The 14,979-nt window shown below is 55.0% G+C and overlaps 1 protein-coding gene across 2 annotated transcripts in view; it reads right to left on the bottom strand.

The window, feature by feature from the left end:
- JUP (junction plakoglobin) overlaps positions 1–14,979 on the bottom strand; it is a 29,388-nt gene that overhangs the window by 8,271 nt on the left and 6,138 nt on the right. For both annotated transcript variants that reach the window (XM_021719534.1, XM_021719533.1), the window contains exons 2-8: positions 8,341–8,556; positions 6,647–6,906; positions 6,058–6,296; positions 4,813–5,014; positions 2,735–2,879; positions 2,549–2,652; positions 304–642 (exon numbers count right to left, since the gene is read on the bottom strand). In XM_021719534.1, coding sequence (XP_021575209.1) covers positions 304–642; positions 2,549–2,652; positions 2,735–2,879; positions 4,813–5,014; positions 6,058–6,296; positions 6,647–6,906; positions 8,341–8,548 — 1,497 coding nt within the window. In that variant the 5' untranslated portion in view covers positions 8,549–8,556. The remainder of the gene's footprint in view (positions 1–303; positions 643–2,548; positions 2,653–2,734; positions 2,880–4,812; positions 5,015–6,057; positions 6,297–6,646; positions 6,907–8,340; positions 8,557–14,979) is intronic.

Raw genomic sequence — 14,979 nt, 5'->3', positions numbered from 1 at the left:
AAAAAAAAAAAAAAAAAAAAAAGTAGGACTCTGGATCAGTTGTTGAGGGCCCCACTGTTGTATGAGAGAAATAAATTCCTTGTCTTCTCCGGGCCACTGTACCTGGGGGTCTGCTGCCACAACCACTTCACCTGCACCCACAGGGTGCCTCACCAGCTGCAGGGCGCTCCTCTCTTGCCCACCAGGAGCTCTGCCCCTCGCCTACCCAAAGTCCCTCCCCTCACCCACCAAAAGTTCTGTCCCTCAGTCACCGGGAGTTCCGCCCCTCACCCACCCAAAGCTCCACCCCTCGCCCCCAGGTACCTTGACCAGGGGCCACTGGTTGGGCTGATTGAGCAGCTTTACGATGGCCGGGATGCCATAGTTGAGGCGCACGGAGTTCTGGGCCATCTCAGCCTCAGGGTGGCGGCTGGTGAGGTGGCGTAGGGCGCAGACGGCAGGCTCAGTGATGTCGTCCTTGTCACCGGCACGCAGGATGGCGTGGATGAGCGCCTCCACGCCGCTGTTTTGCGTCACCAGCGTCTTGTTCTTGCTGTTGTTGCACGTCAGGTTGGACAGTGTGCCGGTGGCACAGGTGAGGACGTTGACATCATCCACGCTCAGCTGGTTCACCAGAATCTTCAGCACGCTCTCCAGGCCCTCCTGGGGGCAGGAGGGAGGGAAGTGAGACGACAACTCCCAGAAGCCTTCCAGGATATGTCCGAGGGGAGCAGGTGCCCACAGGGGCTGGCCCTGCCTGTGCCAGCCTGGGAGCCTTCATGACCCGTGACCTACACATCAGTGAAGGGTGTTACCATCCCTCAGAGCAAGCAAAGGAGGCACTGAGGCTCAGAGAGGGTGGGGGGGGGGCCTGCCCACAGACCCAAGACCCTCAGACTCAGGCCAAGGGTATGGAGGCCAACAGAGGCCTCTAGGCCAGGAGGCAGTTGTTGAGGGGATCCATGCCTCCGTGGCCAAGCTGATCCACACGCTTCTCACCTTTCTGGGGTTTCACTGCTGCCCCTACACTTCCCAAAAGGCCCTAAGCCAAGTTGACTTTGTTTCTTTCTTTTCTTTTCTTTTTTTTTTTTTTTGAGTCAGAGTTTCACTGTCACCCAGGCTGGAGTGCAGTGGTACACTCATGGCCACCACACCTTTAACCTGCAGGGCTCAAGCTATCCTTCTGCCTCGGCCTTCCAAGTAGCTGAAACTACAGGCACGTGCCACCACACCAGGCTAATTTTTCTTTATTTACTGCAAGACGATCCTTGAGCCTCAGTCTCCCAAAGTGCCGTGATTATAGGTATGAGCCACCACATCCGGCCATTGACTTTCAGGAAAATTCAAAAGCCTCACTTTTCTAGGAAGAGCCATATGGGACAGAAAGACCCCAGTTTTGGGAACAGACAGTCCTGGGTTCATATCCCAGTTCTGCTGTTTATGAACTGTGACCACAGGCCATCACCTAACTCCCAGAGACTCAAGTATCTTCCTCTAACCAGCAGGGTCCCACACTCTACCTCCAGGTTGCTGAAAGAGTTCAAGCACAGTGCCAGCACAAGGGATGGGGAGGCTCTTAGGGGGTCTTGCTGGAAGGAGGGACTGGGGGACCCATCTGGAGTTACTGTAGTTTTAGCCACCAGGACCTCAAGCTGTCTCTGGGCACATTACAGCTCCCGTTCCCAGGTCCAGCTCAAAACTGTCTGATCTGCTGCCACGTGGCCCCAGCTTAATAACATCGACCTCCAGCTCATGCCTGTAATCCCAGCACTTTGGGAGACTGAGGCTGGAAGATCGCTTGTGGCCAGGAGTTTGAGACCAGACTGAGCAACATAGCAAGACCCCTCTCTACCAAAAAAAAAAATTTAGCTGGGCACATAATAATGGTGCATGTCTGTAGTCCCAGCTACTTGAGAGGTTGAGGTAAGAAGATCAATTGAGCCCAGGAGGATCAGGCTGCAGTGAGCTACAATTATGCCCCTGTACTCCAGCCTGGATGACAGAGCGAGATCCTGTCTCAAATATGGTTTTTTGTTTTGTTTTATTTTTTGGTTGTTCTTTTTTTTTTGAGTTGGAGTCTCACTTTGTCGCCCAGGCTGGAGTGCAGTGGCATGCTCACAGCCACCGCAGCCTCAACCTGCTGGGCTCAGGCAATCCTTCTGCCTCACCCTTCCAAATAGCTGGAAATACAGGCACATGTCACCATGACTGGCTAATTTTTTTTATTTATTGTAGAGATGCGGTCTCACCAAGTTGCCCAGACTGGTCTCGAACCCATGGGCTCAGGCAATCTTCTCACCTTGGCCTCCCAAACTGTTGGGAGTATAAGCATGAGCCACTGCACCTGGCCTAAAAAAATGTTTTTTTTTTAAAATCAGCCTCCATCCTCCTCCTTCTCCCTTCCCAGACTCCTAACAGGGATCAAAGCCTTCAGCTAAAAGGTCTTCAGGGCATTCCCGGCCTTAGCCACAAGGGAGGCAGACGAAGAGGCCCCAGTCCTTCCACAGCACCACGTCTGACGCCCAAGGCAGCTGAAAAGGCCGACCCCAGGTCCAGACACCACCCTCACCTGCTTGGTGGCCACGTCTGAGAGATTTCGCAGGGTCCACAGGCAGTTCTGCACAAGGCGGGGGCTGTTACTGGTCAGGTGCTTGCCCAGAGCTTGCATCCCACCTGGGGTGGGGGACAGGATCCCATCAGCCACAGGGGTATACAGCTGACCAAGTCCAGCCACCCTCAAGGCTGTGATACTCACCGGCCTCCACGATGGCAGGCTTATTGCTGGGACACACAGACAGCACCTTGAGCACGCGGCTGGTGGTCCACAGCAGCTTCTCATAACTGTAGTTACGCATGATCTGCACAAGGGCCTGGGGTCCTCCGTTGGCCAGGATGATCAGCTATGGGGGGAGGGGGCATGAGGGTGAGACAGACGCGGAACAGGACAAGGAATAAAGAAGAGGGAGTAGGGGACAGAGCTGTTGTTGCTAAGCATTAACTAAAAGCTGAATAGTTCTGTGACTCTTATGTAAGTCAAAATTGTAAAAAAAGGATAAAACCCAATGCTGACAAGGATGTGATGAAACTGTACTCACAACCATGACCACTGATATTACTGGAAATTAAACCAGTCATTTTATTTATGTTATTATTATTATTAAAATATAGAGATGAGGTCTTGCTATGTTGCCCAGGCTGCTCTCGAACTCCTGGGCTCAAGCAATCCTCCCACCTCAGCCTCCAGAGTAAGCCACCACAACCAGCCTATTTATTTTATTTTTTTAGAGACAGGGTTTTACTCTGTCACCCAGGCTGGAGTACAATGGAATTATCATAGCTCTGCAGGCTCAAACTCCTCCCTCAGCCTCCCAAGGAGGCTGATCTACAGGCATGCCCTACCACATCCGGCTAATTTAAAAAATTTTTTTCCAGAGACAGCATCTCGCTATGCTGCCCTGGGCTGATCTCAAACTCCTAGCCTCAAGCGTTTTTCCTGTCTCGACCTCCCAACCGACCTCCCAACCGTGCTGGGATTACAGGCGTGAGCTACAGTGACCAGTCCAGTCCTTTTAGAAATCAATCTGGGGCTGGGCTCAGTGGCTCAGCCTGTAATGCCAGCACTTTGGGAGGCTGAGACACCAGGGTGGCCTGAACCCACGGGTTCAAGCACAACCTGGGCCACTTGGAGAGACCTCATCTCTACAATAAACCAAAAATTAGCTGGATGTGGTGGCGCATGCTTATAGTTCCAGCTACTTGGAAGACTGAAGCAGAAGGATCACCTGAGCCCGGCAGGTCAAGGCTACAGTAGGCGTGAGTGTGCCACTGCACTCCAGCTTGGGCAACAGAGTAATACTCTGACTCAAAAAAAAAAAAAACTTTAGCCCCACTGATAAAAATTTTCCACACTTTGAGAAAAGCTGTGTGCCTGAAGATGTTCATTATAGCATTGTTTATAAAGGTGGAAAACTGGCCGGGCTTGGTGGCTCAGCCTGTAATCCCAGCACTTTGGGAGGCCGAGGTTGAGTGGATTGCCTGAGCCTGCAGGTTCGAGACCTGCCTGGGCAACTTGACGAGACTTCATCTTTACAATAAATCAAAAAAAAAAAAAAAAAAATTAGCCGGTCGTGGTAGCAAGCGTCTGTAGTTCTAGTTACTTGGAAGGCTGAGGCGGAAGGATCACCAGAGCCCAGCAGATCGAGGCTGCGGTAGCTGGGAGTGGCCCCTGCACTCCAGTCTGAGTGACAGAGTGAGACTCCAACTCAAAAATAAAATAAAATAAAGGTGGAAAATTAATTAATTAATTAAAAGTGGGAAATTGATGGCAATCCAAATGACCTTCCTCAGAATAAAGTCTGGGATGTCCACTAAATGAAATGTTATCTACCACTATACAGGGTGATTTTAAGGACAATACAACAACAAAAAAAAGGTTTTAAAAATATGGAGGCCAGGTGCAATGGCTCACGCCTATAACCCCAGCATTTTGAGAGGCTGAGGTGAGAGGATTGCCTGAGCCCAGGGGTTCGAGACCAGTCTGGCCAACTTGGTGAGACCTCATCTCTACAATAAATCAAAAAATTAGCTGGGCATGGTGGCACGTGCCCATAGTTTCAGCTACTTGGAAGGCTGAGGCAGAAGGATAACCTGAGCCCAGCAGGTTGAGGCTGCGGTGGCCATAAGCATAGCACTGCACTTCAGCCTGGGGGACAAAGTAAAGACTCCAACTCAAAAAAAAAAAGGAATAAGGGGCAATGGCCCGAGACAATGGCAGGATGGAGGGGGACACAACACACAAGCATGGACCCGGGTCTGGCCTTGGGCAGGGCCCACCTTGCTCTCCTGGTTGCCGTAGGCCAGCAGCTGCAGGCAGTCGGTGGTGATGGCCAGAAACTTGGGGTTGTTCTTGTTGAGTAGCGGCACCATCTTCTGCAGCCCGTCCGCCAGGCGCACCGCCATCTTGGCGCCCTCCTGGTACAGCAGCAGGTTGTGTAGCGTGGTGATGGCATAGAACAGCACCGACTCCACGGGGGAGCTGGGAGTTGGGCAGGGGTTAGCACCAGTCGGGCCGCAGGGGCCTGGCATGGGCGATCCCCACCTCACCCAGGAAGCCTTCCCCCACACTGACACCCCTCTGCACATGCCCTTCTGCTAAAATCTCCTTGCCCCCCTTGAGCCCAGCCCCACCCATGGGCACAGAGTAAGCAGCATCTCTCCTCTTCCCACAGGGCCGGGACTCCTTCTGCCTCTGGGCCCCAGCCTGGGGCTGAGCGCACTCTAGCCCCCTGACACTTGTCCCTCTGAGTGACAACCACACGAAGGCCACGTGCTAGGGACCACAGGGTGCTTGGAGGGGAGCGAAGTCGGCATGTCTGCCTCCAGGGAGCTCCCAGTCTGGTATGGAAAGGAGGATGGGCCAGGCACAGTGGCTCACACCTGTAATCCCAACACTTTGGGAGGCTGAGGTATGAGGATTACCTGACCCCCGGGGTTTGAGACCGGCCTGAGCAACTTATTGAGACCTTGTCTCTACAGTAAACCAAAAACATTAGGCTGGCATGTTGGAGCACACCTGTAGTTCCAGCTACTTGGAAGGTTGAGGCAGAAAGGATTACCTGAGCCCAGCAGGTCAAGGCTGCGGTGGCCATGAGTGTGCCACTGCACTTCGGCCTGAGCAACAGAGACTCTGACTCAAAAAAAAAGGGACAACGAGGCCAAGCAACATTAGTAGGAGAGCAGGAAAAAGAAATTTTGCAAGGGACTTTGCACATGCTGTTCCATCTGCCAAGAACACTCTTACCTTCCACAACACTGTCCAGACTCCACTCATCTGCCAACTCCCTGCCATAACAATCTAAGGAATCTCAATGCTCTTTTGTCGTGACCCACTTCGTATCCTGATAACTGGCTGTTTACATGCCTGTCTCCCCTGCTGGGCTGCGAGGCACTAGCACCAGGATGGGGTGTGATTCTACCCCAGCACACAGTAGGAGCTCCATGGGTGTTTATGAAAGCCCAGGAAGGGAGGGGGAAGCCCCACTGAGGGGGCGCTGGTCCGGAGGTGAGTGGGTTGGGTACCTGAGCATGCGGACCAAGGCTGGGATGCCGCCCGACTTGAAGATGGCCAGCAGCCCCTCGCGGTGGTGGGAGAGGTTGTGCAGGATGCTTGTGGTACAGCGGGCCGTGTCCAGGTCGCTGGTGTTCTGCATGGTACGCACGACAGCTGCCACCAGTTGGGGCGAGCTCATGAGGGCCCGCCGCGATGCCTCCTTCTTCGACAGCTGGTTCACAATCATGGCTGCCTTGGTCACCACCACCTGGAGGGCAAGGCAGGAGGACAGGGGACATAAGCAGAGGCCAGGAGTTCGAGACCAGACTGGGCAACATAGCGAGACCCCTATCTCTACAAAAAATAAGAAAACTAGCCAGGTCTGCTGGCATGTGCCTGTAGTTCCAGCTACTCAGGAGGCTGACGCAGGACTGCCTGAGCCCAGGAAGGAAGCACCGGGAGACCCTTCCACAGAGCTCAGGTGGATCCAAGTCAAATTCCTCACCCATGTGGGGTGTGGTCTGGGTCATGACCCCCTTCACCCCTAAAATATCTCTCCCCCAGCCACACCTGCCCTCTCTTCTCCCCACCCCCACCCTGGCCGGGCCCCTCACACACCGGGTCCTCATCATTGAGCAGCTTAGTGAGCTCGGGCAGGGCGCGGGTAGCCAGCTCAGCGTCATCCTGGTAGTTGATGAGATGCACGATGGCCGACTTGAGCAGCTGGGATGGCTCAGCCAGCCGCTGCAGGTTGGTGGTCTGCCCCTCCACCTGGGTGGCCAGCAGCAGCGCGCTGTCCTCGCCCGACACGCCAGGGCACATGGCTTCACGCACCCGCTTGGCTCTGGCCGTCGTGGACATCTGGTATTCCAGGTCACCTGGGGGCCGACAGGGCAGGGACTGAGTGCAGGAGGCGGGCAGGGGGACACAGGGCAGGGTGGGAGCGGGGCTGGGGGACAACAGGGAGCAGGACAGGCCACTAAGATGGCCCCCCCCGGCCCCCTGGGCTGCCTCCCTCCCTGCCCAAAGCCAGTGCATTCCTCGCAACTCTGCCTCTAACCAAGGACCTCGGGGAGGTCACCATCGCCTCATCTGTGAAATGGGCCCCCACCTGTTCTGTTCCCCACAGGAAATTCTCATGACAAGTAAACGAGATAATCATCATAAACTGCCCTGAAAAGCTCTTTGTCTGCCTGGCACGTGTCACTACAAAAATGTTAGCTACCATCATATTTAATAAGAACAGCTAGGCTGGGCATGGTGGCTCAAGCCTGTAATCCCAGCACTTTGGGAGGCCGAGGTGAGAGGACTGCCTAAGCTCAGGGGTTCCAGACCAGCCTGGGCAACTTGGCAAGTCCTCATCTCTACAATAAATCAAAAAGTAAGTCGAGTGTGGTAGTGCGCGCCTGTAGTTACAGTGACTTGGAAGGCTCAGGCAGAAGGATCGCCTGGGCCCAGCGAGTCCAGGCTGCGGTGGCTGTGAGTGTCCCACTGCACACCAACCTGGGCAACAGAGTGAGACTCTGACTCAAAAAAAAAAATAAATAGTTAACAGTTTTGAACACTTGAGTGTGCCTGGCAGTGGATTAGGTGCTGTTCTTATATGACCTCATTTCATCTGACTATCACTGGCTCCACCTCATAGATGGGAAAACAGCAGAGAGGGCTAAGGTGGCCTGCTCTATCTTCTCCCTTAACCATCAGGTGGGCAACGGGGTGAGACACTCCAGGTTTCTTTCAACCCTGAACTCTCACAATTCTAATTATACTTCATCATCCCCGAAAGCAGCAATGCTCCCACTACACAGGCAGGCCCATAGAGCCACCAACTTCCCACAGTGCGTCACAGGGAAGGCAGGGGCTGAGCTTCCTGGGGCCTCAGCCAAGGCTCCAGGCTCCCTCCAGCTTCCAGCCTCTGGGTGGACCCGGGAGTTCCATAAATGGGTACCCAGGCGGCCCCACCCTGGCACAGTGCCCCGGGGAGAGGTTCCACCCTCTAATGAATGGAGAAAGAGACACCTGGCTTTCCCACTTTGGTGCTGCCTGGCCCTGCCCTGCCCAGAGGCCCCTCCATGTCGGGAGGGGCTGGAGTCTAGGCCTTCCCACCACGCTGAAGCCCCTCCCAGTGCAGAGTCCAGAACTAGCTGTGCCTCCTCCCTCAGACCATGTGGGCCCCTGTGAGCCTGAGCTGGGCCCCCTAAACTACACTGGCCTGTAAGAATAGAAATTGTGCCTCCCCCTCAGACCCAGGCCCCTACGATCTGCCTCCTTTCACTCTGACTTCTTCCCAAGGTCCAGCCAGTGGCCCTGACCTTGGCTCTGGGGCACCCCCTGGGTGTAGGTGGTGGTCTTCTTGAGTGTATACTGGCGCCCACAGGCCTCATCATCCTCCACGAGGCCCTTGCCGCTGACGGAGGGCACACAAGTGTTGGCGCCCGAATGGATGCCCGAGTCATAGGTGTACGTCTGCTGCCACTCGGTCACCTTGATGGGCTGCTCAATCAAGTTCATCACCTCCATCGCAGCTGCTGGGGACACAGGAGGAAGTCAGAGAGCAGGCACCCGACACAAGGCCCTGCCTGTCTCCCCCTCCCCCACCATGTCTGAAATAGCCCCCATGGGCAGCAGGATGGAGGTGCCAGAGGGCCCCCAGCCAGGGCGGGGCTGCCCACAATGAGATACCCTGCAGTCAGTGCAGCAGGGGCGCTGGCTTCGAGGGGCCTGGGCTTGTGTCTCTGATCTCCCAGGAGAGGGGCAGAAAGGGCCAGACGCCCCCACCCGCCCTGGACTTGCTCACCCTGTGGCCTGACCCCACCCTCGGAGCTTCCAGCAGCATCTGGGGTCCCCTGGATCCACCCTCACCCCCAGGATAGGCTGCAGAGGTGAGGAGGCACCCAGGCCATCAGGCGGAAACTGGGCGTGGCAGGGAAGTTGTGGGACAGGTTTCTGTGGAGTTCCGGCCCCAGGCGCCTTTGGAGATGGATCCTGCTTTCCTGCAGGTTGGGTCAGATCCCAAGTGGCCCCAGAGGCCCAAGCCCCAAGGTCCCCCACCCTTCTAGCCCCTAGACCCCAGAAGCCATTTCCAGCACTCTGAGTCCCCCAGACTGGTCCGAATCTCAGTTACTCCCCACCAGGCAATTCCCATCTCTTCCATCTAATTCCAGCATTTTGGGAGGCGAGAGGATTGCCTGACCCCAGGGGTTCGAGACCAGCCTGGGCAATTTGGCTAGACCTTGTCTCTACAATAAATAAAAAAACTAGCCAGGCGTGGTGGCTGTAGTTCCAGCTACTTGGAAGATTGGGGTGGAAGGATCGCCTAAGCCCAGTAGGTAGAGGCTGTGGTGGCCATGAGCGTGCCACTGCACTCCAGCTTGAGCGACAGAGAGAGACTCTGACTTGAGGAAAAAAAAAAAAAACACGAAAAGCACATGCTCTGTTCTCCCATTGACAGATGTGGGAAACTGAGGCTAGAAATAGCAAAGCTGAGACCAGACACAGGCACAAGGTGACATTGAAGCCCTTTGCACATCCCAGCGCAGCCTCTGAGAGCCACCAGACCCCAGGCTGGTCCACCCAGGAAGCCAGGCAACACTCAGCATCCCAAATCCTCAAACCGGCTGTCCCACTGTGATGGGGGCCGGGTGAGGGCGGGGAGGCTGAGACAACCTGGCCCCTCCCCAGGAACAAAGGGTAGCAGGGCCTCATCTTCCCCGTGACAGCCCCAGTGCCACCCTCCAGGAGGATGACGCATGGTCCTTCAGGTCTCCCTGCCTTTTACGGCAGGCTGTGAGCACACCTGGGACAGGCAGAGGCAGGGCCGGCTCCCAGCTGCCTCTGCCTCTCCTCCCGCCATCCCGAGTGACTCAGAGTTTCGAGCTGATAAACAGGAGCAGGCCCAGAACACCAGACAGCACGCTCCGGTGCCAGATGTGCACAGCTGCTCCTGCAGCTATTTCAGGAGGACCTCCCCTCCTCTTGTGCCCCTCCCCCCACAGCAGGGGGCTAGGAGAAGGCAGACCGGGACAATCCCACTGTCCTTCCCCTGCCCAAAGGGTGGGTCCCAAGCGAGGGCAGAGGAGAGTCTGGGAGAGCAATCCAGTCCCATGAGCCACCCCCAGGGAGAAGGGAGAGAATTAGACAACCACACACTGGAGAAGAAGGTATCCTGTGTCAGTAAACACAGTGGCATTGACCCTCTGAATGTCACCCTCCTAGGCCGAACAAACATCTGGACGTCTTCGGCCCCATCAATAACACTAACTTTTTTCTTGAGCGAGAATCTCACTCTGTCACCCAGGCTGGAGTGCAGTGGCATGCTGACAGCCACCGCAGCCTCCACCTGCTGGGCTCAGGTGATCCACCTTAGTTTTCCAAGTAGCTGCAACCACAGGCACACATCATCATGTCTGGCTAATTTTTTGAATTACTGTAGAGACGAGGTCTTGCCATATTGCTCAGGCTGGTCTCAATCCCCTGGGCTCAAGCAATCCTCTCGCCTCCCCGCCTCCCAAAGTGCCAGGATTACAGGCATGACCCCAGAGAGAGTCATCCTCATTTGGGACAGTGCCTAACCCCGGGGCTTCTCAGCCGAGTCAGAGGGGAGCCAGTTCCCCCCTCAGCCACAGGGACCATGCCCTCACCAGCCCTGTATCTAAAGGAACTGCCAAGGTCAAGACTGGCTACAGGCGAGGAGCTTGTGTCAGCAGGCCCTTCGTGGCGCCACTAGCCCAGGACTGCAGCTAAGGGACACTGAGGGCTGGACATCTGCCCAGGAAGGAACAGAGGCCACTCAGAGGCCAAAGGATACCATGGAGGGGAGAGTATTTAGCTGCCTTTAAACTCATTCTTCCCTCCAAGCAACCCTGGCACTGGGTTTTTATTATTCCCAATTTATTTTATTGTATTTTTAATGTTATCATTCCCAATTTCTAGATGGGGAAAAGGAGACTTCACACTGAGAAAATAGTGGCACTCTGCCCAAACTCAGAGTTGCCTCAGTGCGACCTGCATCCTCTTGCAAGGACAGGAGGGGGCCGAGATGGCCCAGGTGCTTGCTGATAGAGGAAGAGCATCCAGCTGCAGATCAAGAGTCCCAAGTTTGCCAGGCACAATCCCAACACTTTGGGTGACCAAGGCAGCAGGATCTTTTGAGGCCAGGAGTTCAAGACCAGATTGGGCAACAAAGCAAGACCCTGATTCTACAAACAAATCAAAAAGTCAAAATTAGCCGGGCGTGGTAGCATGCACCTGTGGTTCCAGCTACTTGGACGGCTGAGGCGGAAGGATTGCCTGAGTCCAGCAGGTCAAGGCTGCAGTGGCTAAGAGTGTGCCACTGCACTCCAGCCTGGGCAACAGAGGGAGACTCCCACTCAAAAAAGAAAAGAAAAGAAAAATCAGCCAGGTGTGGTGGCATACACCTGTAGTCCTGGCTACTCAGGAGGTTGAGGCTGCAGTGAGCTGCAATTATGCCACTGCACTACAGCCTGAGTGACAGAGTGAAACCCTGCCTCTAGACCGGGTAAAAAAAAAAAAAAAAAAGAGGAATCCCAGGTTCTCCCTCAGCTCTGCCATCAATCTGTTGTGTGTCTTTGGGCGGTAACTTTCCCTCTCAGGGCTTTATCTGCAGATAAGTTGACCCAGATGATCCCAAGGGAATGTTGATGTCTAAGATCCTAGGGATAAGGAACCAACATTCCCATAGTGGATGAGAGGAGGCTGAGGGGTGGACAAAGTCCAGAGAGGAACCCCTCTGAAGAAGATCATGGGCAGAGCTGCAACAGGAAGGCTGCAAGTCAGACTTCAGGCAGTACTGTCAACCGGCCCCACCTTCCTCCTTACCTACTCCCTAGGAGGACCAGGGAAGTTCACAAGAAACAGAAGTGCTGGTTTTACAGTTCCCAGGGTGGAGGAGGCCGCACCCAGTTTGGTCTCTTCCCTCCCTACCTTGGATCTGGAGTCAGACCTTCCGAAATAACCCCTGGTCAGAGTTGGGGTGGAAGTGGGAGAGACAGACGTGGGCCCTGCCCACACACGCTGGCCAGAGACGGGCAGAGACAGAGACAGGGCGGGTTTTGGAGTTGAATGGGGGGGGCTTTGTTTAGAGCGAGCCCTATTGTTGGCAGCATGGGAAGAAGAGCCAGCTCAGAGGCCATAGGGTGGAGCAAGGGACAGCCTGAGGACAGGAAGAGAGGATGGCCCTAGAGAGGGGCACAGGGAATGACTCTTCCCTACTCAGCCAATGTCTGGCAAGCATACAAAGCTGCTTTGGGTCCCCTGCCCTTTGTTCCTGCTTCTTCTCATCAAAGCCAACCCAAAGGGTGGGCACCGGGCACCCCAGTTCCAAAATTGTCCTGACAGAGTGTGGCCCAGCCCTGACCTTAAAAGCAGTCCCTGGTTGGGCGTGGTGGGTCATGCTTGTAATCTCAGATCTTTGGGAGGCTGAGGCAGGAGAATTGCTTGAGCCCAGGAGTTCGAGACCAGCCTAGTGAGATCTCATCTCTACAAAAAAAAAAAAAAAAAAAAAAACAGCTGGGTGTGGTGGTGTACACTTGTAGACCCAGGTACTAGGGAGACTGAGGCAGGATTGCCTGAGCCCAGGATGTCCAGGCTGCAGTGAGCCGTGATGGCACCACTGCACTCCAGTCTGTGTGAGAGTGGACTCCAACTCAAAAAAAAAACAAAAAACAAAAATCCCAGCTCCACTGGAGCTGCATCAAGCTCCTGCCCCAGTCAGCACCTGTCAGAGACAGTCAGTAACAGGCATAGCAGGCGGGCTGCCAAGTGTCCGATGTCACTAGGACACCTGGAAATGAGGACAGGAACAGGCTGTCCACAAGACTATGCTGGGACTGAGGGGCAGGACCCCCAGAGGTTCCTCAGGCCAGAGCCCAATGAGACAGCAGGGGTTCCAAGTGGGGAGAGGGTCCGCAGAGCCCCGTCATGGACTGGTCCTGCCCTTGAACAAGCTACGCGATGTCCTCGGGCCTCAGGGTCCCATCCGTGAAGTGAAGACATGGCTACTCCTGTCTCCACCATGACCCTGGATGCCCTGTGCCCACAGGAATGGCTGGGCCAGCATTCCCACATCAGAGGGACAGAGGGCACACGAGGAGGTCAGCATGGAAACTGCCTGGCAACCTGCTTTTGGGGGTCTCAGGACGCAGGGCAAGACCTCTCAGATGAGGGCCAGTGGGGAGCTACTTCCCAGGCCCTGGGGAGGTGGGCACAGGATGGGGAGGAGGGACCATGTCAGGGTCCTGGCGGGAAGTGGAGCTTTGCCCAGGCCGGGTGGAAACATCGGGCTGCCCCTTGCCCTGCCTTCCCCTCCCTGACCTGAGTCTGGCCATCGGTCATCTGGACAGTCAGGCATGGCATTCCCCACATAGCAGCCCCAGGGGGAGGCTGGGCTGGGCAGGGTGGCCGCTCGCCCTTCCTCACTGCCTCTGGTCCCCGCTGGGGTCTGGTCAGCTGTCCCAAGCACAGACACAAACAGACTCTAGACTTTAGACAGTCTTGGCCCTTCCCTTGAGAATCTGGTGGCTCCAGGAGGAACCCTCCTGCAGACAACGCGGTCTCCATGGCAGGTCTCCATGGCCAGCGGGTCCTCCTGAGAGTGCAGACCAGAGTGGGAGCCTGACAGCAAAGCCAGCCTCCAGCTTCCGGAGGAAAACCCTCACTTCCAGTTCGGAGGCGCTGTGGCCTGGGGATGAGCTGGGGCCGGGGAGGGGAGGCTCAGTCTGGTGACCCAGCTGCTGTTTGTTTTCCTCCTGGGCTTCTTCCCAAAACAAACAAACCAGGGTGGGAAAATGAAGGGGATTTGCAGGAGAGGAAAGTGGCCCGGCCAAGTGGCTCAACCCAGGCACCTCTCAGGCAAGTTCCCAAGCCAGTGGGTGACCCCAAATCAGGACTCCTGGGAAAGGAAAAACGCCTCACCTGCACCAGGAAACAGCGACAGGCCAACCCGTGTGGGTGACATCACTCGCTACACAGTACCCTCATCCTGCTCCCCCGACCACCACCAGTGGCATTCAATGACAGCCCACTCCTCAGTAACAGCAGCTTGATCCCGGTGACAGCCACTACCCAGGGAGTGATTCTCCAAGGATTCTTGCCTCACCCGCTCCTGGAAGAGCAGGGAAGGCCTGTCTGTTTATGGTTACTAGGTGCCCGAATTTGGATAAAGTTTTGGTTAAAATTTGTTACCGTACACAAAGCATGGGCTTGCCAAGAGCCAGGCTAAAGAACAGAAGGTGCTGAGAAAAGAAAAGGGGGCCAGACTGGTGGCTCACGCCTGTAATCCCAACACTTTGGGAGGCTAAGATGAGAGGATTGCTTGAGGCCAGGAGTTTGAGACCAGCTGGGCAACATAGTAAGACCTCATCTCTATAGAAAATAAAAAAACTAACTGGGTGTGGTGGCTCATGCCCTGTACTCCCAGCTACTCAGGAAGCTGAGGCAGAAGGATCACCTGAGCCCAGGAGGTGAAGACTGCGGTGAGCTGCAATGGTGTCACCTCACTCCAGCCTCGGTGACAAAGTGAGACTCTGACTCAAAAAAAAAAAAAAAAAAAAAAAAAAAAAAGAAAAAGAGACATCAGTGGAAATTGCTTTACGGAGTTGGGATTTGAGGCAATTTTATTGTCTCTCAAACTTCTCTGAACTTCCTATTTTTTTAAAACAATGATCAGATATTACTTTTTCAAACAAGGAAGAGAGGGAGTTACCTCCAATGAGTAGCTCATTGATTTGTCCAGCCCCTGTTCCACCTCTGCCCCTTCTTCTCTTTCCCTGTCACTGTCTCCAAGGTGGGGAAGGACATAGAAAGCAGAGTTCCCAAGCCAGGCTCCATGGCTCAGCCTATAATCTCAGCGCTTTGGGAGGCTGAGGTGAGTAGATTGCCTGAGCCCGCGGGTTCAAGACCCGCCTGGGCATCTTGGCGAGACCTCATCTCTA

Source organism: Carlito syrichta, unplaced genomic scaffold (genome assembly GCF_000164805.1).
Source record: "Carlito syrichta isolate Samal-C Ts95f unplaced genomic scaffold, Tarsius_syrichta-2.0.1 Scaffold314793, whole genome shotgun sequence".
NCBI lineage: Eukaryota > Metazoa > Chordata > Mammalia > Primates > Tarsiidae > Carlito > Carlito syrichta.
This window is presented reverse-complemented; position numbering and strand designations above follow the sequence as displayed.